This window comes from Diadema antillarum, unplaced genomic scaffold (genome assembly GCF_040938485.1).
Source record: "Diadema antillarum isolate AM-2024a unplaced genomic scaffold, OU_Dant_1.0 seq00000722_RagTag, whole genome shotgun sequence".
NCBI classification, from domain to species: Eukaryota; Metazoa; Echinodermata; class Echinoidea; order Diadematoida; family Diadematidae; genus Diadema; species Diadema antillarum.
Window position 1 is genome coordinate 66,120 of NW_027271625.1, and position 22,804 is coordinate 88,923.

General features: G+C 36.8%; 1 protein-coding gene across 1 annotated transcript in view; it reads right to left on the reverse strand.

Moving 5' to 3' along the window:
* Positions 1–8,015: 8,015 nt before the first annotated feature.
* LOC139738117 (uncharacterized) overlaps positions 8,016–22,804 on the reverse strand; it is a 162,592-nt gene continuing 147,803 nt past the window's right edge. The window contains exons 9-10 of the mRNA XM_071648781.1: positions 9,096–9,166; positions 8,016–8,240 (exon numbers count right to left, since the gene is read on the reverse strand). Coding sequence (XP_071504882.1) covers positions 8,016–8,240; positions 9,096–9,166 — 296 coding nt within the window. The remainder of the gene's footprint in view (positions 8,241–9,095; positions 9,167–22,804) is intronic.

Consider the following 22,804-nt stretch of genomic DNA (forward strand, 5'->3'; position numbering starts at 1 on the left):
GTGTGTTTGTGTGTGTGTATGTGTGTGTGTGTGTGGTTTTTTTTTTCTCATTGATTTATCCTCATTGTTGGCTGGGGATAGGAGCCCTCATTGATAGTATGAATTATATATTTATATTTTTTTTTATCTTTCTTCCCCCACGTCAGGTGTATGGTCAGTTTCGGTTTGTCCCATATTAATGTTTAGGAATCAGTATGTATCAGCATTATGGTGGTCACTTTTTTTTGTCTTTCCCATGTCAAACGTTTAGTTAGCTTTGGTTTTTGGTGTGTGTTTAACTGTCTTGGAAACAGGTAACCATGATACCACATACATGTATATGTAGTGTGATTGGTGTGCAAGTGTTGGTGTTTGTGAGTGCGCACTTGTGGGTATGTTTGTTATTGTTTTTTGTTGATGTTTTGTGTATATATGGGTGTGGGTGTTGAGGGAAAGTTACCGGGAAAGGGGGGGGGGGGGGGGTATGTTAGTGGGGAAATAAGTGGGGATGGTCGGGGTTAGGTAGATGTACTTATAGTTAGGTAATAGAGTAATGGTTAAGAGGTTAGGCAGGAATATGGTTTGTTTTGATGATATACACATAGTTATGGTTATTGTGTTTTGTACGGGGGGAGGGGGTAGGTTGATAGGTTGAATAAAAATGATGAGTTTTGTTCGGTTAATTTAAGCATGCTTTTTGTACGACACGTTTTGGGAAATGCTGTATTCTCAAGAGAGGTTAAGATGATTTTGGTAATGAAGCGGATATTGAGCAATCTGATCAAGTTGATCAAGACATTTTTTTCACTTTTAAGAGTTATACTTCATCTGATATATTTATGTATATGGCGTGTGCTCTGCAAAAACAAAAAGGGAAGTTATGTTAAAAAAGATTTAGTAGCACAATTTTTTTTGGGTATGTGTGTAATAAGGCACATTTGGATTAGCTTCATTAGGCTGATCAAAATAGCTTTTCTGAGAGTTATGCAGAATTTCATGCATTTTTTTTTATAAAAACATAGTATGATTTGGAAAAAAACCCTCAAATATGATGTACTGTATGGTTGAAAAATGATTCAGTAGCATAAGTTTTTGTTGTTGGTAATATTGATTTCATTGTTAATATGGATTTGATATTGAATGGAACTCAAATAAAGAATATCACAAAACAAAAAAGTGTGTGTGAAAAACAAAGTGTGTGTGTTTCATGGCAAAGATTGAGAGTATTGATGTGTGAGGGCTAGTGTGGATATAATTATAGGCTATAATGAAAGCAAAAATGACCTCCTCATCCGTTGTGGTTACATCAGTCTAGAAGAGACCAATGGAAGGAAGAGAGAGAGAGAGAGAGAGAGAGGGGGGGGGGGGGAAAGAAGTAAACTGTTCATGACAGACCCGGAAAACAGCGCCCCCAACGACTTAAGCAGTGAAGGTCTGGCTTGGACCTGTCATCAAACTAATCAAAATGACGGTTTTGGACGATTTATAGACGTTTGGATTTTGTTGGTTTTTGTTTTGTTTTGTTATTTGTCATGTTCTTTTTTTATTTTCTTTTCTCATGCAGCAATGGTGGCATCTAAATTTCAAATGTATAACTCTTTTTTTTTGGGGGGGGGGGAGGGATTTAAAGCAGTTTCCGAGAAAGATGCTTTTGATGTTTTATTTGACTGTGATTAAACTATAATTTCACCATATTTAGATTATGGAATATTAGCGTGTGGAAGTTCAGCCAAAATTAATATTGAGAAGTTATTGTTCACCCAAAAGAGAGTTTGAAGTGTATTTATGTAATTTTTACGGAATTTTGATGTAGGCCTATAATTTGAATAATTGTGTTTTGCCTGCAGTTTTGGAGCTTTTATATAAGAAAAATAAAGAAATACATAGATATCCAACACGACAGAGTGATATGTACCATACTTACCTAATACACCGAAAACTAGATTACGAATACTGCAGAATACTTTTATTTATAATGGCCCAAACTTTGGAATTCTTTAGATAGTGAAATACAACGAATACCCGGATGCTATTCATTCAAACGTAAGCTTAAAAACAAACTTCTTTTGCAATACTCTGGTGACTCAATAACATGAATTGATATGATTTAAAGGATGATTTGATAATACTAACAGTGATATAGATTATTCTTCGGCATGATTGCAGAACAGGTCCACATGGTTTCATTTTCAATTCTTTTCTCTCACATTTCTTTTCTCTTGCTGCTGCAGGCACCGCCATTGATACTCTCCCTATGACGGTCTTGTTGGTGCTTTCTCCTTTCCTCTCTTTCTCATTCTCTTCTCTTTGTTGTGTGTGTGTGTGTGTGTGTGTGCACGCACGCTTGTCCAGGTGCACCTGCGTGCAACGGCGTAGCCAGGATTTGATCTTCGGGGGGGGGGGGGGGGCGGTTAGTACGCGACAGAGTGAAACGACCGGGCCAGAGCGAGCGGAGCGAGCGAGGGGGGGGGGGGGGGGGGGGGTGGAGTGTGGGAGGGGGGGGGGGGTGTCTCCCTCCCACGGTGAGAACTTTTTACATTTTGATATTGTGAATAAGCTATTGTGCAATTTGATGCATGTTTTATCGACTTGAAACAGTCCTACTTCTTTTAAGGTAAAAGAATATTTTAATGTAGATTATTATTGAATAATTTGCCTACAAACTGGTATCATTGAAATACACTTCTTGTATTAATTCTTACACTGAATATCAAAAACGCGACCGAGGAAGAGCGAGCGGAGTAAGCGAGGGGGGAGGGGTGGGAGGGGGTGTCCCCCTTCCCACGGTGAGAACTTTTTGCATTTTGATGTTATAAATGGTGCAATTTGCTGCATGTTTTTGCGTGTTTTATCGACTTGAAACAGTTCCACTTCTTTAAGGTAAAAGAATATTTTGATGTAGATTATTGAATAATTCGCCTATAAAATGGTATCATCGAAATACACTTCTTGTATTAATTCTTACACTGAATATCATAAACGCGACCGAGGAAGAGCGAGCGGAGCGAGCGAGGGGGAGGGTGTGTCCCCCTCCCACGGCGAGAACTTTTTGCATTTTAATGTTGTAAATGGTGAAATTTGATGCATGTTTTTGCGTGTTTTATCGACTTGGAACAGTCCCACTAGGTCTTGTTTAAGGTAGCAGTATATTTTGATGTAGATTATCATTTAACAATTTGCCTATAAAATGGTATTATTGAAACAAACTTCTGGGTGGGAGGGGGTGTCCCCCTTCCCACGGTGAGAACTTTTTGCATTTTGATATTATAAATGGTGCAATTTGCTGCGTGTTTTTGCGTGTTTTATCGACTTGAAACAGTTCCACTTCTTTAAGGTAAAAGAATATTTTGATGTAGATTATTGAATAATTCGCCTATAAAATGGTATCATCGAAATACACTTCTTGTATTAATTCTTACAATGAATATCATGAACGCGACCGAGCAAGAGCGAGCGGAGCAAGCGAAGGGGGAGGTCCCCCCTCTCACGGTGAGAACTTTTTGCATTTTGATGTTATAAATGGTGCAATTTGATGCATGTTTTTGCGTGTTTTATCGACTTGAAACAGTCCTACTTATCTAAGGTAGCAATATATTTTGATGTAAATTATAATTGAACAATTTGCCTATAAAATGTTATCATTCAAATAAACTTCCTGTATCAAATTCTTCCACTGAATATCATGAACCCTGTCTGTTAAGTAATCAAGCAGAAAAAGCATGCACACGAGGGTGTACATAAGGGGCATTTCTCCTCCCACCAGAAGGATTTTGCATTTTCAGACCTGAAATTCAGGGATCTGGTGCAAACTTTCAGTGCAATACTTGAATTTTTTCCACCCTCCCCCCCCCCCCAAAAAAATAATGAAAACAAATAGGGCTTTTTCATTGTAGTGTTAATTAATAGCTAAATCACAGAATTTAGCTCTTATTCCGAGTGTGCATCATATCTGTTTATGTACAATGTCTAGTGAGGTAGAGCTTAGGGGGAGGGTGTGGGAGGGGGATTCCCCATCCCGCTCGACGGGCTTTTGCGTTTTTAGAATTGACATGAAAATTGAAAATTCGGAAATTGTCATTTCCCCAAAGTGTACTAAGTCTATAGAAGGGACCAAGCAATGTAAGGGTGGCAAGATACCTCGTCATATTCGAGGGAGCTTTTTTCATTTTTTTTTAAGAACTGAAATTCAAAAATCTGGCGCTTACTTTTGTTGGAATATTTGAAAATTTGTCAATCAGAGAAGTGTAGCAAGTCTTTGGAAGGAGACAAAGATAATTTAAATGTACTTGAGGTTGATTTTAATTGATTCTTTTTTTGCCATGTAAATGTTATCATAGTCTTTATAATTTACTGAGATTATAATCTATGTGTTAATTACATTGTCGTGGAAGGATGTTGCAAATATAACACTGTATGATTTGTGTGGAAACTTGATGAATGAAATGAAATCTGAAGCTGTCAAATGCCATCACATGCTTTTCTACGTTATAAAAATAAAAGGACAGGGTTGCTGTGCTTTCTAGCATTCACACACTTTATGATTTTTAAGGGGAAAAACCATACTTGTGCTAGGTTTTTTTTTCTCACATCCGTAATGAACACATTCTATTTTACTTCAAGTATTTTCCCTCTGACATTGCTTGCCTCTTGCCCCGGACTCTTATTGCATATACGGGAGTTAAACCAGCCTAAATGATTAACGCCACCCCCAATACTCCTTTTATCTAGCTCTTCAACAACACCTTTGACATCGAATAACGTGATAGTGTTTTTTTTTACTTAATCGTGAAGAAAGTTCTCGGGTGAGAATTAAGAAACAATTCCTTCTGTTGCCACTGGAAATGAGAATTTAATGGAACTTGCTCACGTATCCATGCTAGTTTGCGTTTTTTCAACTCTCCGTTTCAACACTAGTTGGTCTTTTTTTTCCAGATCGTATTTTCGTATGGAATGTTGCCGGTCCAAGCAAACAAAGTTAACTGCGCAAGCCATAACATGAAGTGCGAACTCCTTCTTTTGAAATAATTTTGTAAAAACAGGAAAGACAGCAAACTAAAACGACTGTTAAAGTAATGATTCCCAAATCTATGTATATTCACACTTCGTATTGTGCCAGCAACTTATTTTTGCAATGTGTATTTCGATTAGAATGGATTTACCATGCAACAACACACACAACGATGTAGTTTAGCATTTCCAGAAGCACCCTATTCAAATAAAATGCCATAAGGTATTAATCATAATTCTAAATCTCCATACACTGAGACATATAAACTAACAGTTCAGCCCTTACGTCATTTCCTCCCTTTCTGTCTTTCTCTTTGAGAATGTTCGTGCTCCATATTTTGAAAACAATCGATGATAAGTCTCATATTTAATTTTTCCTCTACCTCAAAAACAGTTGTGAACATATTTAGACATATTTGATTCTCATTCAAGATGACCAGTACAACAATTCTCCGGGCATTCGCACTTCGACACAGAATATCATATTTCTTACCAAATAAACATAATCCTATTCATGAAGGAAATGAGAATCATCGATGACAAGAGGAAAACTGCAAACATTTATGTTTATTTGTTTTATTTTGAAATTTGAAAAGACATTGTAAACTATTTTAGAGTATATTCTGTACCGTGTTAAGGTAAATATGAAGATTAAAAAGCTTTAAAAATCATGTAATATTATAGGCCTACATAAAACATGATTTCCACACTTAACCAACTTAAAGAAAATTGTAATTGTCATTTTCACCAGAAATGTATTCGTATCTCATTGAAAATCAGTATCTAGATATTTCTGCTGAAAAAAAAAAACCACAACGTAATATATTACGGAATATATTCCGTAAAGTGTTAGAGTAAATATAAACATTAAAAACTTGAAAAATTATATCATATTATAGGCCTACTTGAAAGATAATTTCCACACCTAACCACCTTAAAGAAAATGTTCATTGTCACCTACACCAGAAATGTATTCGTATCTCATTAAAAATCAGTATCTAGATATTTCAACTGAAAAAAAAAAACCACCAAGATGATCTATTACGAAGTATATTCCGCACAGTGTTAGGCCCTTAGGGTAAATATGAATATTGAAAAACTTGAAAAATTATAAAATGCTATAGGCCTACTTAAAACATAAATTTTACACTTAACCACCTGACAAAAATCTGTTATTGTCATCTTCACCAGAAATGCACTCGTATCTCATTGAAAATCAATATCTGAATATTTCTACTGAAAAAAAGCAAGATAATCTATAACAGAGTATATTCCGTACAGTGTTAAAGAAGATATGAATATCAAAAAGCTTGAAAACTTATATCATATTATAGGCCTACTTAAAACATAATTTTCACACTTAACCACCTTTAAGAAATTTGTCATTGTCACCTTCACCAGAAACGCATTCGTATCTCATTGAAAATCAATATCTAGATATTTCTACTGAAAAAAAAAAGATGATCCATTACAGACTATATTCCGTAAGTATACAGTGTTAGAGTAAAATAGCATGAATATTGAAGAGAGAGAGAGAGAGAGAGAGAGAGAGAAAGAATCTGTCTGACTCGGCGGAGAATCTGAATAACTGATTCAAATACGTTGTTGATTCAATTCTGATTCTATCTGAGTAATTGACATTTGAGTGAATGATTACGATACTGGTATTGATAACAGCAAAGTAATAAGATAATAATACATGAAAATCAATTTTTACTCCTCCTCCTGCTGCTTACTTTTACACACTCCTTTCTCCTCCTCCGCATCATCATATCAAGATAGACCTTGCATGACGTACTAGTAGATGCTCACTCAAAGACCAAACATGACCAAAAGACCATAACATATAACGTATAACATATAAATGTACTAAGAGCATAGTGGATAAGACTTCCAACTCCCGATCGGAGGACTCGAGTTCGAATCCCGGCCAGTGCTGATGTCCTTGGACAAGATGCTTTTGCCCACCATGTCCCTCTCGACCCAGGTGTATTAATGGGTACCTGGCCACGCTAGGGTAATAGTAATGGCAGGGCCCTCTGATAGAGCAGTGGTAACACTGAAGAGGCTACCCTTGGTAAATAAGACCTTATTATTATTATTATCATTATCATTATTATTATCATTATGTTGGACAATAGATAATCAAATTTGATTTGATTTTCTTCAACATAATTTCATACATAATCAAATGTCTTTTCAGTGTTGAAAACAAAACGTGTCTATTTGCGGATTACAATGTACATGTGATTCGAAGAAAGGATGTGTGCATCAATCAATTATGATAATTATTAACTAAATTTATATCATATTTAACTTCATTTGCAAGTAATTCTCTTTCATTCACTATTTCATTTTCTTACTCATATGTTACTAACGAACCTTATTTAATATTCAGCCTAAGAAGTCTTATTCATTTTCGGATAATGAACCCTAACTATATCGAATTCTTTCTTATTTTAAATCAACCTTCAAAATAACAAGGTTCTGCATACACAGAACACCATTCCTGCGGTAATTTTTATCATGTGGGAATGGTCTCCGGTGCATCGCAGTTTGTTAGAATTTTGAATAGGTACAGGCAGACAGTTTTACATGTCATATCCTTGTCCATAACTTTCATTCTGTTACGGTTACTCCTATATAGCGTATCATGTGATAGAGGGAATCTTTCGTAACATACCTAGGTGTTTCACAACTAAATTACATCCCAAACCTCCTTTTCAATCTACTTCAAAGAATGTATCCAGAAGGCAAAGAATTATGGACTCATATGTACACCTAAGATTACTTCCTGTAATATTCCTTAATCTTACATTGATGGGTATAGAGAGCATAAGTGAGAGATAAAGAAAATAAACTTTTGTTAGAAACAATAGGCATCTTGAACATTTATATATGATATTTATTCAATATGGAATGCGATTATGGATGAGTGTCACACGAGCTGAACTAAAGATGCATACAATATTGTTTGCTATATGATAATGTCATTTGTTAAGCTTGCCGCCGGTCTTCACTAAGTTAGATTACTGGCCCCAGAGAGCAAAAATCACTGCCAGCATTTCACCGGGAGTAACAGATTCGCCCCAAGTCTGCTGGCTGCCTTGGCAGAGATACCACTTCTCATCCATTCTCTCACGATGTAAGCCGACGCTGACCAGCAGCGATTCCACGTGCGGGAACTCCTCGGTGAGACCGGTGACCCGGGTTTGGTCCAGAGGAAGACGGTCTACCGACATAAACTTCGCAAGCTGAAGACAAAGAAAAATGAAATCAAAGATACGCTTAATTAATTGCAAAGTAAATTAAGCTGTATTTGGGTGCTTTTTTCCTCTTTTTTCCTCTTTTTTTTAGGGAGATGGTACGAGATGCGTGTACGAGCGGAATTATGTTCTTCAGTGGAAATGACGAACCTAAAATACGACATAGCTCATCGTACATGTGCAAAATACATTTTAAGCCACTATAGTAGAGAGTCTCTCTATATATATGGTTTATTTGTTGGCCCATACGTGATATATCTTAAAAATAGGTTGCTTTTCATTATCATTCCGTGGTAGTTGATGTTGTCTCTTTCACACATGATTATTCAGGAATATTCAAATAACACTTTGAATTAACACGCAGTCGACGTCAGTTGTTCCATGACCACAACAAATGCTTTTATGGTTTGCATTTGCATAAACATGATAATTTTAATGGATTCACTTCCGTTTAAATAGTTAATATTATGATCTGTTGCTCACATTCTCCAAGTTTACCGAAAACAAGCCAAATGAAGAAAATTCTTCTCTATCCCTTTCTTACGGAAAATTGGAAGTCATCTGATGTACATTGCGCATCATACCCTCCATTTTTATAAGGAAGCAGGTTCTTATAACATAGGCAAATTTTATGATACTAAAATAAAACTCTTTAACATCCTTTTCTTTCCGGAAATATGCCACCATATGGGGTTAACGTAATTACCGCGCCCCACAAACATCCACACACACACACACACAAACGCAAACACACAAACAAACACACAAACAAACATACAGACACGCAACACACAAACAAACACACAGACACGTAATAAATGGAAAGGAAGTACGATGTATTACCATCTCCATTAATGCTGATCTCTCGGTCTCTGTGCACTGCAGCAACTTACGACACTGGTCTTTACTGAGAGCTATAAGAAAAAGAAAATGGACGAAGACTCGCAAGACATAATAATATGGACACAGCGCTCTTCGAAACCTGCACTGGGCCAACAGCCAAATTTCTTCTGAAAGTAAGTCATGCAGCACTGAAGACGCAAAGTAACCACGAGTTGCATATTACTTTCATGATAGTATGATCTTATTGTCGTTACTGTCATACTATCGTGACAATTACTGTCGATACGTTTATGTAACCCGTTATAATTTTCCAGATGGTCTATGCCCTTGACATTACTCCCCGTCTTATACAATAAAAGATTTTTACCCCCAGAATTTTAAACATTGCTTAGTGTTTATCTCAAATCCCAAGTCAGTCATGCAACATATACGCCACAAAACAGCGCTGCCGATCAAAATAATTGTTCCTATATTATATGAATAGGTGAAAAACTGGTATTTTAAGTAAATCATTATCAGACAACAGTCAGAAGAGTGGAGGTTTCTCATACGCGAGTATCAGCATGGAGCACTTGCATAATAGAAATAGGAAGAAATTGTGTTGATTACAACTCTATGGCATAAAAGAACAATTTTTTTTAATCAGTCGAACAGAAAACTATCTGCAATTGTCCTACCTCTCTATCAACGAGGTCATCCAAAAGAATATTTCACGAATCTATACTATAAGAGAAACAAAGGCATGTACCAATTTCTCTGTAGTTCTCTTTTTTTTTTCATTGCTGTAATTATCATACAGTCAGGATCATTTTATCATCGTTATTGTTACCGCTGTAATGTTCTACATCATGTTTGTAAGTGTACATACCACTTCTCTATGATATAATGTATATACACATACACACGCATACATATAGAGATGTATAGGCCTATATAGACATTTTGTATTAATACATAAATCAACGCAAAATTAATAGATTTGGGCAACACCGCAAAGATACCAGAAGTCACTCATTACCAGGTTTTGATCTTCCAAGGTATTTCATTACTTATTTTGAAGTTTCGATAATTGATAATAAACAACACTTAACCAACTGTTACCTCTGGCGATAACTACACATTATTGTGCTGTATGACAATGTATCGTGTAGATAATCATTGTATTATATTTCATACCGATACAGAATGTCATTTGTCGTCAGATGGTGAAATATATCTGATATTTGATGAAAAGAACTTCGAGCAGTCTCACCTGCCATGACATCCAAAAGGTCAGCTAAACAGTTGAGCACACCATCCTTGTCCGAACCAGGATACGTCACTTCCGCTTCCTGTGAATTAGCAAAAATAAGAAATTCTTGGTTTTGTGTGTTAACTTTTTTTCAGGTTTAAATTCAATTCAATTCAAAGCGACCACTGTAATCGTACATTTCAAGTCTACACTTCACAAGAAAAAAAAATGATTATTCGTATATTTCGCTTGTCTTTTTATAGTTCGCAATAACTAACAATTGATATATACGACCCTATGTGGTTACTCAGATTCAAAAACCATGTCCTGTCATTATTATGATTAGGAGTGTCTTGGAAATTGAAAACTGGGGCACGATGACAACTGTTATTGTACGTTTGCATCATCTCCCCGTTGGCAAAACTGTATGACACTGTTCCTCCATTTTTCCACTGGATAACCCTTGTGAATAATGCATCACGATTCTGCCAACGGCCCTCATGGTACCTAAACTGCTCCCTCGTTACTTAGTTCTGTTTGATTTGTCACGACGTCCTTGTAAAGTAGGCATGTCGTGCATTAGGATTAAAAATTCATGCAGAAGACATATTGTGCTCATGCCTTTTTGCTGCCTCGGAGTTTCGTATTTGAAAAAAGAAGGTCTGAAATACGGAACACTTATATACAATGTAACGGAGGGAGGGGGTACTGTAGGCCTACTGAGGATAGATTCTCACCCCAAATACAAATCCCGCCACTCTCAGGAGATTCTTATGGGCGTTGAGACTGACTCCTCCGAGCACCTCATCCAGAGCATCACATGACACCTTCGAACTTTCATCGCCAACGATGAGATGGTAAACAGCCGACTGAAGCTATGAAAGTGTGATTAAACAAAACAGATTCATTTGCAATTGACTAATTGGACTTTCCCCATCGTGTGCTCCGAGTGCCATTACAAACCCATAAAGTTTTGTCACCTTGTTTGAAGTCTCTAGCACCTAAAGGAGAATGAAAATCCTAAGACCTCATTGCAGCTACATGTATTTGGGTTTCTCATCAGCGGGTTTCTGTTCATAATGTCATGCATAAATCATTTTGTCGGATATGATCGATCAATTCTGAATGACACAAGTATCAATAGCTATGTCTCTGTTGCAGCTGGCATTTATTTTTATAAACGTACGAGCCCTGTTCGACTTTAAAATCAAGTTTTCTTGCGGGATGTATTTTTTTTTTTTTTTTTTTGGGGGGGGGGGGGGTTCTACGAGACGAAAGAAACAAACGAAAAAAAAACAAACAAAGTGTTCCGGCACCCGAAATTTGCATTTGGCTTATGTTAGCCACTGTTGAAATATAATGGACTGTTAATAATATGCTTCAACATGCATGTGTACATAAAATTAGGCAAATTTTACAGATGATGTCAATTCAAGACTGAAAGCTTCTATAAGATTTTAAATTAGATGAATGATGAAAAAAAGAGAAATACCAAAACATGAACTGATATCAGGTCAGAATTGCAGTAAGTTGCCTTCATGGTTATCTGTGCTATACACTGACCAATCGAGAATTATTAAATACTACTTTGGACCTAAGATTCGCACTTCTGCGATTTTTCACTCGGTTTTATTACAGTAGAATATTCTTTTGAAAACAAATAGATTTTACACGCACAGCATATCTTACCAGGTCATTTAGCTTGTCAAGTGGTGTCGTCATTAGCTCAATAAGAGACTTTCTTATGACACTCAGTCCGTCGTCTGGTAGATTGAAGATGGCCTCCATTCCTTCTTTGATTTCATTCCACAACTCTATTCCTGGATCTTCTTCTTCTTCTTCTTCTTCTGCTTCTGCTTCGTCGTCGTCGTCGTCGTCTTCGTCTTCTACTTCTTCTACTTCGTCATCGTCGCCTTCTTTTTCTTCTTCTGCTTCGTCATCGTCGCCTTCTTCTTCTTCTTCTTCTGCTTCGTCGTCGTCGCCTTCTTCTTCTATTTCTGCTTCTGCTTCGTCGTCGTCGTCGTCGTCGTCTTCTTCTGCTTCTACATAGGGAAGTGTACAGGAAACAAAGCTGCATCATGCATGTGTTCGGTGCGTTCAAGCACTCTCCTAAAGCGGACCGTGCCATCTCTTTGACCGTACCATACCCGAGCCAGAGGACAGCTCGAACGCTCCTTAAACCATTGAAGACGAGTGCTGAATATACTCAGCCAGGTTTCCATGGAAAATCCATGATGGAGCAATATCAATACCAAACAATACCGAGCCAAAAGTGGACCACTTCCCTTGTGCTCATAGCGTACAAGTGCCCTACCGCATGCGAGAAGGTGGCGTGAGAAGAATGCGCCTAAAGCCCGCAGCACACTATATGATCTGATCGGTCTTACGGTCACAACCCAAAAAATCACCCTGCTTGGCGACCGGTCGGCGAGTTTTTAGCCAATTTCGGTCCGACAACGATCGACCGAAGACCGACCAGGCACCACTGGTTTTTAGGGCATCGGTCGGTCGCTGCTGAAGTTTTAACGCGGAGTTCAAATTTCAGCGGCAACCGTCCAGTTTTCCCTCCCTGCCCAAAATACGCTCGGTGTCCGAGCGGCAACCGCTCAGGCACTGACCTAATCGAGCGGTACCCGCCGATCGATTTAGAAAACAAAAATGATAGGGACAAAAATGACAAAAGCATAGAAGAAAACCAAGGGCATAGATCTAGCGGTCGCCGTCGAGCGATTTAGGGACTAAAATAATAACGATGAAATGACAGAAGCACTGAAGGAACCAGGGACTATAAGATGAAGAAGAGAAACCATGGCAATGTGGAAGAAGCAGGGGGAGGGATAGAGGCAAGGAAACTCCACCGACATCTCAGCATCTCAGTTAAGATGAGGGACATGGAAGACAGGGACAACCTCTTTGGGCCAAAAGGAGATGACAGCTGAAAGTTAGTGTCGATATGCAGACGTAGGTATAGTTTGGTTATCTTCAAAGAAGAGGTAATGAATGACAAAAGACGGGAAAATGAAAATATGAAATCAAGTAGGAATAAAAAAATACTGTAAAACAAAAATTCTAATCTATTCTAACCTTTGTTCCATCTTGGGTTTTCCTCCCTTTTGTTTGATTTTATAATTTCTAGTTATCTGTGGTTTCACAAAGCTGAGGTTTTGAGGTTGGTAATTTAACTCTTAAATGTTTCGCCTCGAGTTTTATCATGATTAATCAATTAATAAATTAATAAATTAACTATCAAATCACAAATCACATAGTTATAGGAATAAACCCAGGTAGCTCGTGAGAAACTTCCGGCAGAGACCGGCGGGTGGCCGCCGGTACGCGTACGGGACGCTGGTAGATGACCTATCGATCACCCGTCGGTCTCTGAGCAATTTCGTAAAAGTCGGCCGGTGGTCGGTGGGACATCGTTAGTTGCCAATGGGGCATCGCTCGGTGACTGCTTAGTCTCTGTGCGGAGAAATCCTCATATTTCGCAAATTTCAAGCCTAAAGTTGACTGGTGACCGACGGGAAATCGACAGGGCATCGCTCGGGCAACGCTGGGGTTGTATAGCCTGCTCGACATCTCCAAAAACTGCTGAGCGGGGCCAAAATTTCAGCGGCGACCGAGCAGGGTACAAATCGGTTAGTCACCCCTCTGAGTTGTGACCGCAGCCTAAGACCGGAGGTGTGACGTCACCAGCCTTACTAGCTTCCAGTCGTAGGACTGGGTCTTAGTGCCAGTCGTAGAGATTTTACATGTTGGAGTCTCATCGTATTGTGAAATGAAAAATTAATGAAATTGTGTGAACAAAAACGAACTTGATCTTCACATTCTGGGATCCGTCAGCGGGAGGGATGAATTTGAATGACAATTGACGATTTTGAATGCTATGTCTTCGAAAATGTTTTAACAAAAACGAATTACAATGACAATTGACGAAACTGAAGTTAGGACTTGCGTTCCACGTGCTTCTCGGGACGAAATTGAATAATAAATTTCTGAAGTTGAATGACAAAAGTGCGAAAATGGATAATAAAATCTATATTATCAGACGAATATGAATGAAAATTTAACGAAAATGATTGACAAAGGAGGAAATCGATCCTGCTTGTTTGAGTGCTGCGAGGGAGACTTACGAATTTGAACTTTAAATTAAATGACGAAAATGTATGACAAAATGAAGGGACTTTATTTGAAAATGAACGACGAAAGACGAGTTTGAAAGTAAGACTGGCCTATTCCCGAAATCCCGCGACAAAATTGAGGTGAACATTTGTGAAATTGAATGAAAAAAGTTTGAAAATGAATGGGAAAACCTAGTATGTAAATTCCAAGTTCATTGTTCTGTGTGGGTGATTGATTTGGTTCCTTATTAGAAATCACGGACCACAGAATAATAATCAGTAATATGTAAGAGGCGGATCTGGGGATTCTGCAAAGGGGAGGGGCACCTTTATACAAAATTACAGGCGGCGCACGCTCCCCCTCCACTTTTCCTTTTTTATTGCATTTGATTAAAAAAAAAAATTAGGGGGACTCGCGCCCAGTGCACCCCACCTGGATCCACCACTGGTATTTGATGAAAGAGTAAATCAAGTATTGTAACAACGAATTTGGGAATCATAATATCGAAACTAATTTTGAAGTAAATCCAATACACTGATACATTACTGAGTATTCATATTAAAAAAAAAAATCAGACAACAATTCTTAAACATTTCTATTGAACTTCGAACAATTTATCTATTTCTTTTTCAGTAGCATTCAATGCTCACACAAATCCGGTCGATGGATACCGTACTACAGAACTCTCATCACCAGACACCCACCCTACCATTTCGAGGAGCTGGCAAACGCACGGTGGCTGTAAACCTTTTGTTAAGGCCCTCTCGCTGAGAACCGGCGAGCGAAGCGAGCCCAGCGCTGACCTCGGCTCTCTTCACCATTCAGCGAGAGGTCCTTGACAGAAGGTTACTAGATTTAGGTGGCTACATGCGCCCGCGCATACACACCCTTGGTCCACAACATGGTGCCTGCTAGTATCTTCTTGGTTGGCCGCACTCTCTCTAATTACTGTACGGCTCTGGCTGCAAAACGTGTGAGACTCTGTTGGACCCACAGAAATAGAAACGTCCACAAATGTAGAAACGCCCACTATAGTGTAGAAATACATCAACCACAATGTAGAAATCGCCCATAACCGTAGAAAAGTTCAACCACAAAATGTAGAAACGCCCACTATACGTAGTTAGAAAGTTGCATACATCAACCACAACATAGAAATGTAGAAATAAGGTACACTAAACTCTGTGTAGTTTATTTCGGCTGTAGTACCTGTATACGGAGAGTTCATTTTTTTTTTTTTTTTGGTAAAATTTTCTGAAGAGGTTTTTGTTGTTGCTGTTTTTCGTAATTAGGCCTACCTTATTTTGGGATCGCGTGCTTAACAATTTACAATCTATGTTGAAATCCTCTAAGATCCCCGATTAGTGGTCGATGTTTGCGAATTATTTTTCACATTTAATTCAGTGCATGTGGCGTATCAACATTTACGGGCGCTGTCCAATTTTCACATTATGTGGGCAATTTTCTACATGTTTCCTATACATTCTACATTGTGGGTTCAATAAAATCCCTCTGACTCGTGTCCAAATAGCGTTCCACAGAGCGCTCGAACGCCGATAATCTGACATGGTATGGTACGTCTTTGCATGGTTTGGTTTGCCTTTTTGTTCGAATTTCAGCGCTCGATTAACTCGGTCTGAGTTCATGTATAATCTGATGAACGGGACTTTTTTTTTCCTACAATTTATTTACCATTAATATCAAATTACAAATTGGAATTCATTTTATTTCACAGGCTGAAAAGAAAAAAAATCAAGTCTACAAGGCAAACAGATTGAGCTCCCATAAACTTAATATGCAGGCCTACACTTTCCTGTACGGAACGGATGATAATCATGTATATTATTTATGAGTAGGCAGCTCTGTAATAAGGGGGACAGAGCATGATGAACTCATAATAGTACGACATCTGATTTATCAGAATGTTTTCTTCAATCCAAGTCGGTGGACAGACACAGAAACATTGGAATAACAATTCTCTTCAAAGTACAGCCTATATTAAGTGGAATAACAATACCTGATTGGTCACACAGGTTATGAATTTGATCTCCGATTAGTATTCCAGTAGGCGGGAAAGGTGGTCCTGTAGAGGCTGATGAGGCCACTCGCATCTTTGCTGCCACCGCTCCCACTCCCACTCCAAAAGCCAGGCCATGTGGATAAGGGTCAGCCCAGCTCTGCATTCTTGAGTCTGCCATTCTAGCAGAAGACTTGCGTTTCTTTTCTACATGACGAGACATTCAGATTTGAAATTTTATTCAACATGCCCAGGAAAAGAAGTTGCATTTTGAGCATATAAAACACCATTTTTAGCCAGGTAGGCTATGAGAAAGATGAACTTGAAAAAGTGTTTACTTTCTTCTTCTTTTTTTGCTGAGTGTATACATATTTTTTTTCTTTGTTTGAGGTACTTTATTTTCCACATGACTTCACATATTTACAATCACTTTATCAATAATTGCCCAAAAGGCACTCAACATACCCGTTTTGACGGGAAAAAAAAAAGTAATTTAAGGGTGCACCAATTTTACCAACCAAAGGAATTACTATTCTTCTTAATCCAATATCATCAAATCTTGTTTGGTTGTACTTCAAACTGATATAATATCGCAATTCATTGTGTTCTCTGACATAATTCCCGTCCACAATGAATTGGGCATAATTCAAAACAAAGTTTACTAATTTTATCTTTTTGTTTCCTATGTCATATCCGAGAATAGTAACTTTTTTATTGATATCAATTGCAAGATCTAAAATATCTAAAATTAAAACCGAAATTACAATCCAATACATCTTGATTTCTTTTTCTTTTTTCTTTTCTTTTTTTGGCATTTCAGCAGAAAATGACAAGTGTTTTTTTTTTTTACAGTTACATATGATACACAAATTATCATTTAACATTTTCCATTTAGACAGATTGTCTTTACTGGCAATATTCGATAGAAAATCTGAAAATTAAATTGCTTTATTCTGTTATCATTAATCTGATGAAACTGATATTGCAACACCTTTTTTCCAGTAAAAATCACAGGGTAGATCCAAATAACCTTGCCAGAAATATAAACACGAAGGTTCTTGTTTTTTCTTTTCTTTGCAGAGGTAATCTTTAATAATGTTTAGCTGACGTTTTCTCAACACTGATTAGATCACCGGTTAACAGCTCAATAACATCAAATTCTTCGTTTTGCACCATACAGGAGTCTGTATGTAATTACGTAACTTATCCAGCCAAAACCTGAGGAATGCTTTTTCAACTTCGACAATTTAATAAGGCGAGTAGCAGCTTATTTCGGAATGTTTCATTTATGGATGTAACATCTTTTCATTCCCAATTTTCTGTAATCTGTTTCACTGCAATATTTAAGCTTATCCATCTCTGAAAACATAACATTTTTCATATGTAATATTACTATTATTCCAAACAACTTCTTCCTTTATATCATTAACATTAAACATATCTACGTACATGAACTCACACCATTAGCAGAAAAGGTCAATGTAAAACTCCGGTATTTTTTCTTCTTCTGCATATCCCTAATATATCATTTTTCTTGCAATTAAATTTCAAACACAAAGGCATTCCACCAATTTCCTGGGTCCAATATTGAAACGAAATCTTCCATGACATTGGTACCCCAGAAAAATACTTCTTCATCCATGATAAAAGAAGAGACGAATGTTTTGAAAACAAATCGACTATTCTAAGTCCTACTCTTGTTTCTGGGTTGAAGCATACAGTGCATTATTACCTTTTCCCGTTTTGAATTCCACATAAAGGAATACAGTAATACATTTACTAATCAAATTATTTTTAAGGGTACAGGTACTGCTGTAGCTGTATATACTAACTGAAATATGACTAATTGCTTAATAATGGTCACCTTTCCATACAGTGTCAGTTTTCTCATTCTCCATAAATCTAATGTACTTTTTATCAGTTTTCAAGTTCCCCATTTGCCTTCCGAGTTAAGGTTTTTGACTTCTTTGTAACATTTGCCAACATATATTCCAAGACATTTTATGGCATCCTCAGTGAGATTTTAATCGCCAATATTTGATATATCTAAATTCAATCTCATAAGCTTAGATTTTGACAAAAAATCCACTTCTTTCTTTACTTCTTTAAATCAACAGAATCGACTAAAATTGTAATCATCAGCAAATTGCGTTATTTTATACACTCCTTACCTGATTCAATATTGGGAACTAAAATGTCTTAATTTTTTCTGCTAAAATTTCTGCAACAATAATAAACAAAAGAGCTGATAACGGACATCCTTGCCGTACACCTCTTTTAATAAAAGATTCTTCGGATATCCAACCACAATTCATTACTCTACAATTATCATTACTGTACAACGTTTTAATCCATGTGATGAATTGTTTTATTTTTATTTTTAATACATATTTCCCATCTTAACTGATCATCAAATTCATCACATTCTATTGTGACCTTTTTACTAATATTTTGTATACCTTGTTTTTATTTTTCATCTTCAAGCAATAAATTATTATATTTCAAAAACCCTCTTCCTCTCTTTTTTGTGTCACCCGAAACTTCATTGTCACCGCAATGTTATCACATTTCAACACTGGTTTGATATCGAAGGAATGTACACATGGAGCATATGTCCTGGAAACCAGCCAATAATCAAGGCGTGAGCATATATTAAGTGACAGATGTCTCCACGCAAATTGCCTCCTCTTTGGGAAATTTTTTCTTTACACATCCGTTAAGTTATAACATTGTTGAAATTTGACAAAATATTCTCTTTTTTTTGTAGTTATATATAAGACATTCTATTTGCATATAACTTTTTATTTTGTACACAATTCCAGTCTCCTGCAATCATAATTTCACTGGATTTCTTGATCTTTTTCACCTAGTTATATAATGATGCGTAAAACGGTTCTTTTTCTGTGTTTTCGCCGGAGTGTATACACTTAGGCAGAAATAAACAGAATCATAGCATACAAATCTTAACGCAAAGGCTCTACCGTAACTTTTGGAATGTGTATCTATGACATCAATGGGAAGATCGTTTCTAAATAAAACGGCTACACCTTTTTTATATATACCTTTAACAAGGTATATAAAACACCATTTTTACCCCGATAGTCTATGAGAAAGATGAACTTGAAAAAGTGTTTACTTTCTTTTTTTTATTAGTGTATATATATATAAATATATATACGTATATACATTATGTATATACACATATTATATATTGTATGTTTAAACTAAAAATATAGTTAAACGCCGTTTTCACTTTTTAAAGTAACTTCAGATTTTTTTTCAGTAGCACCTCACTTGTAATATAAAAACAAATGATAAACGCAGAAGACGATGCTATCACACACATGTATATTCAATTATTTTCTTGATGCTGAGATATATTTTACTAATCCTGCAATGCCTCAAATGGGAAAAATGAATATTTATGTTAATTTTCATAGAAACTCTTTATGTCTTCGTTACTCTTTCCAAATAGAGATCGTATACAATGTGTGATATTATAACTCTATCTCTGCTGCCACTACAGCGACATTTACACTGCCCTGTTTGAAATGTAAAATGTCATCAGGAAAACTATACCTTGAAAACAAAAATTCCTTTGCAGAAATTGAAAAAAAAAACGCGTCATAAGCATGAAATTGAAAGGAGCATATCTTTAAAGTAAAATTCCAGACCATGCAATATTGTAACATTTCCCCACTATGTTTTCTTTCTTTTTAGACTAATTTTTGACAGGTACAGACTTCCCCTTTAGGCACGAAAAGCAATTTCGTTCAATTATTCACGGCCCTTGTAAGCGAAACTGTCCTTGATTTATAGTAACTTAAGTTATTGAAAACAGCCTATACAATATGTATTACAAAATGGATTCCAAATTGGGAGTAATGGAGAGAGTGAATCTACTAAAATAGACCGAAAAGCTGTCTTACTATACACCTCTGAGTCAATAGACAGGCTTAGAAAATACCTTCATATCAATTTGGCTATTTCCCCCTGAGCGTCTAATAATCAGGAGAAAGATATTTCATTTTATTTCATTCATTTCATTCTATATCATTTCCCACAATGGGTGTGGAAGAGGTACGGCTGGCATGTATTCTGTAAGCGGGCATATAGTAGGGACAAGTTTACTTACTCTTTATATCATGACCTCCAGTCGGTGTAAGTTTCATTTTCTCGAAACCGCCCTCACTGCCCGGAAGCAGAAGAAACTGCATGGTCTGGTCAGCCCTGACAAGTAAATCGTGCATACGGAATGCCATGGCGGTATTGGCGGGAATCTGCAGGCATTGTGTGCCTTCTGAAAAGACTTGCCCACCAACGCCAACCTGATATACGATACAATGAGTTAAATACATGTCAGGGATCGTATATATGATCGCGTGACCGTGAAACATTTTGATATGCTATCCAGTTGCAGAACTTTGTGTATGTGTGTGTGTGTGTGTGTGTGTGTGTGTATGTGCATGTGTATTTAATGAAGTAGGTATTGATTAATTTTATCAAGTTGATGAAGATAGCCTTCTTCTAAGACTTAGGCAGCATTTTATCTAATCTTTGTGTATAGGTATGCTCTGCAAAAATAAAAAAAGGTATGTAAAAAAACATGCCTCAACAACACGAGTGTTTGTGTAATGAAACAGATGGCTTGATTAAGTTGCTCAAGTGATTTTTTTTCTGAGGTTCATGCAGAATTTTATGTCATTTTTAAATACACGGTAGGATTTCAAAAAGAAAAAAAAACAAAATATATTGTACTTTGAAAACGTTATAAAAAGACATGATTTAGCAGCACAAGAGAGAAAAAATACAGCTGCTTGATTTTGTTCACATTTATTTCATTGTGAACATGGCCCTGATATCGAATGAAATTCAAATAAAGAATATCATAAAAGAAAAATGTGTGTTTGTGTGTGTGTGTGTGTATGAAAATTGAAAAAAAGTTCAAGTGATGGAACACTCACACACAGACACAGACACACACAGACAGACACAGACACATATTGCATTGTTTACTGTTTCATCTTTAAAGAATCTAAGTACATCATCATCCCATGGCATTATAACGGTGAAATTACGACACAGTCGATTTTTCAAAGCAGAGTATTAGCAAAAGATAAATAAATAGATGAATAAATAAATGAAAACAAAAAAGTCAAACATACTCCAATAGGCCCATAGAAATTGCTCTTATCATGGAAGACCTATACAGTGCACTCCCGTTATAACGAAATACTCGGGACCGGCAGTTTTCTTTCGTTATAACGAAATTTGTAACCGAACATATACAATATGTAACAAATACAAGGAAACCATGCATAATATCATATTCTGTTTGTTGCATACTCATCATACACTGGAAAGCTATGTGAAATGGGATGGTAGGTACCTTTTTAATTTTGTTTAAATATTACGTTTAAAAGAGAGGATGAAGTTGTTTGTATTGTCCCATCACATGTATAGAAAATGATAGTTTAGGATTCGGTTAGAGTTCGCTATTCCAAAGGTTCGTTTCTTACTTAAGTTCGTTACTCCGAAGGCTCCTTATTCCGAAGTTTCGCCATTCCCGGGATTCCGAAGGTTTGTTCATCTGAAGCTTCACTCTACCGAAGATTTGTAATTCCGGACGTTCATAATTTAGATAGAACTATATTGTTCGTTTCCCTAAGGTTCGTTGATCGGAAAATGAAATGAGGTTCGTCATTCCGAAGGTTTGTAAATCAAAAAATGGGAAAGGTTCACTATTCCGGAGGTTCGTTTTTCCGAAGGTTTTTTTAATCAGAAAATAGAATAAGGTTCGTTATTCCGAAGACGGTTTGTTAATCAAAAATATGAGAAGGTTAGTTACTTGTATTTCGAAGGTTCGGTTATCTTGAGACGATTATAAGGTTTGTAAATCCTAAGTTTTGTTAATGGACCCACCTTTTTCACTTTTGGATTAACAAAGCTTTTTTAAATGTACCGATTATCGAACGTTTGAATTTCCTGTCATTTTCGGGCTAACGAACCGTCGTAATAAGAACTATCTTTAATTGTCTGATTAACGAACCTAATTAGTAACGAACCTTTGAAATAACTTCAAAATGCTCCTAATAACAAACCCCTTTTCACTAATACGAACTTACTGATATTTAGGTGTATCAGAATGTGTGTGATTTGTAATGAAGAATCTTCGGAACAATAAAACGAACTTTAGACCTACATTGTATTTGATTTCAGATTACAATAACGCAAGGTCCCCTCGGAAACTGTGCGTGACACACAACGAACACACGGTGATGTGAAGCATAATAATAATATGTCACCCATGCAGAGACGCTAACATTTGCTTGTTCCGCT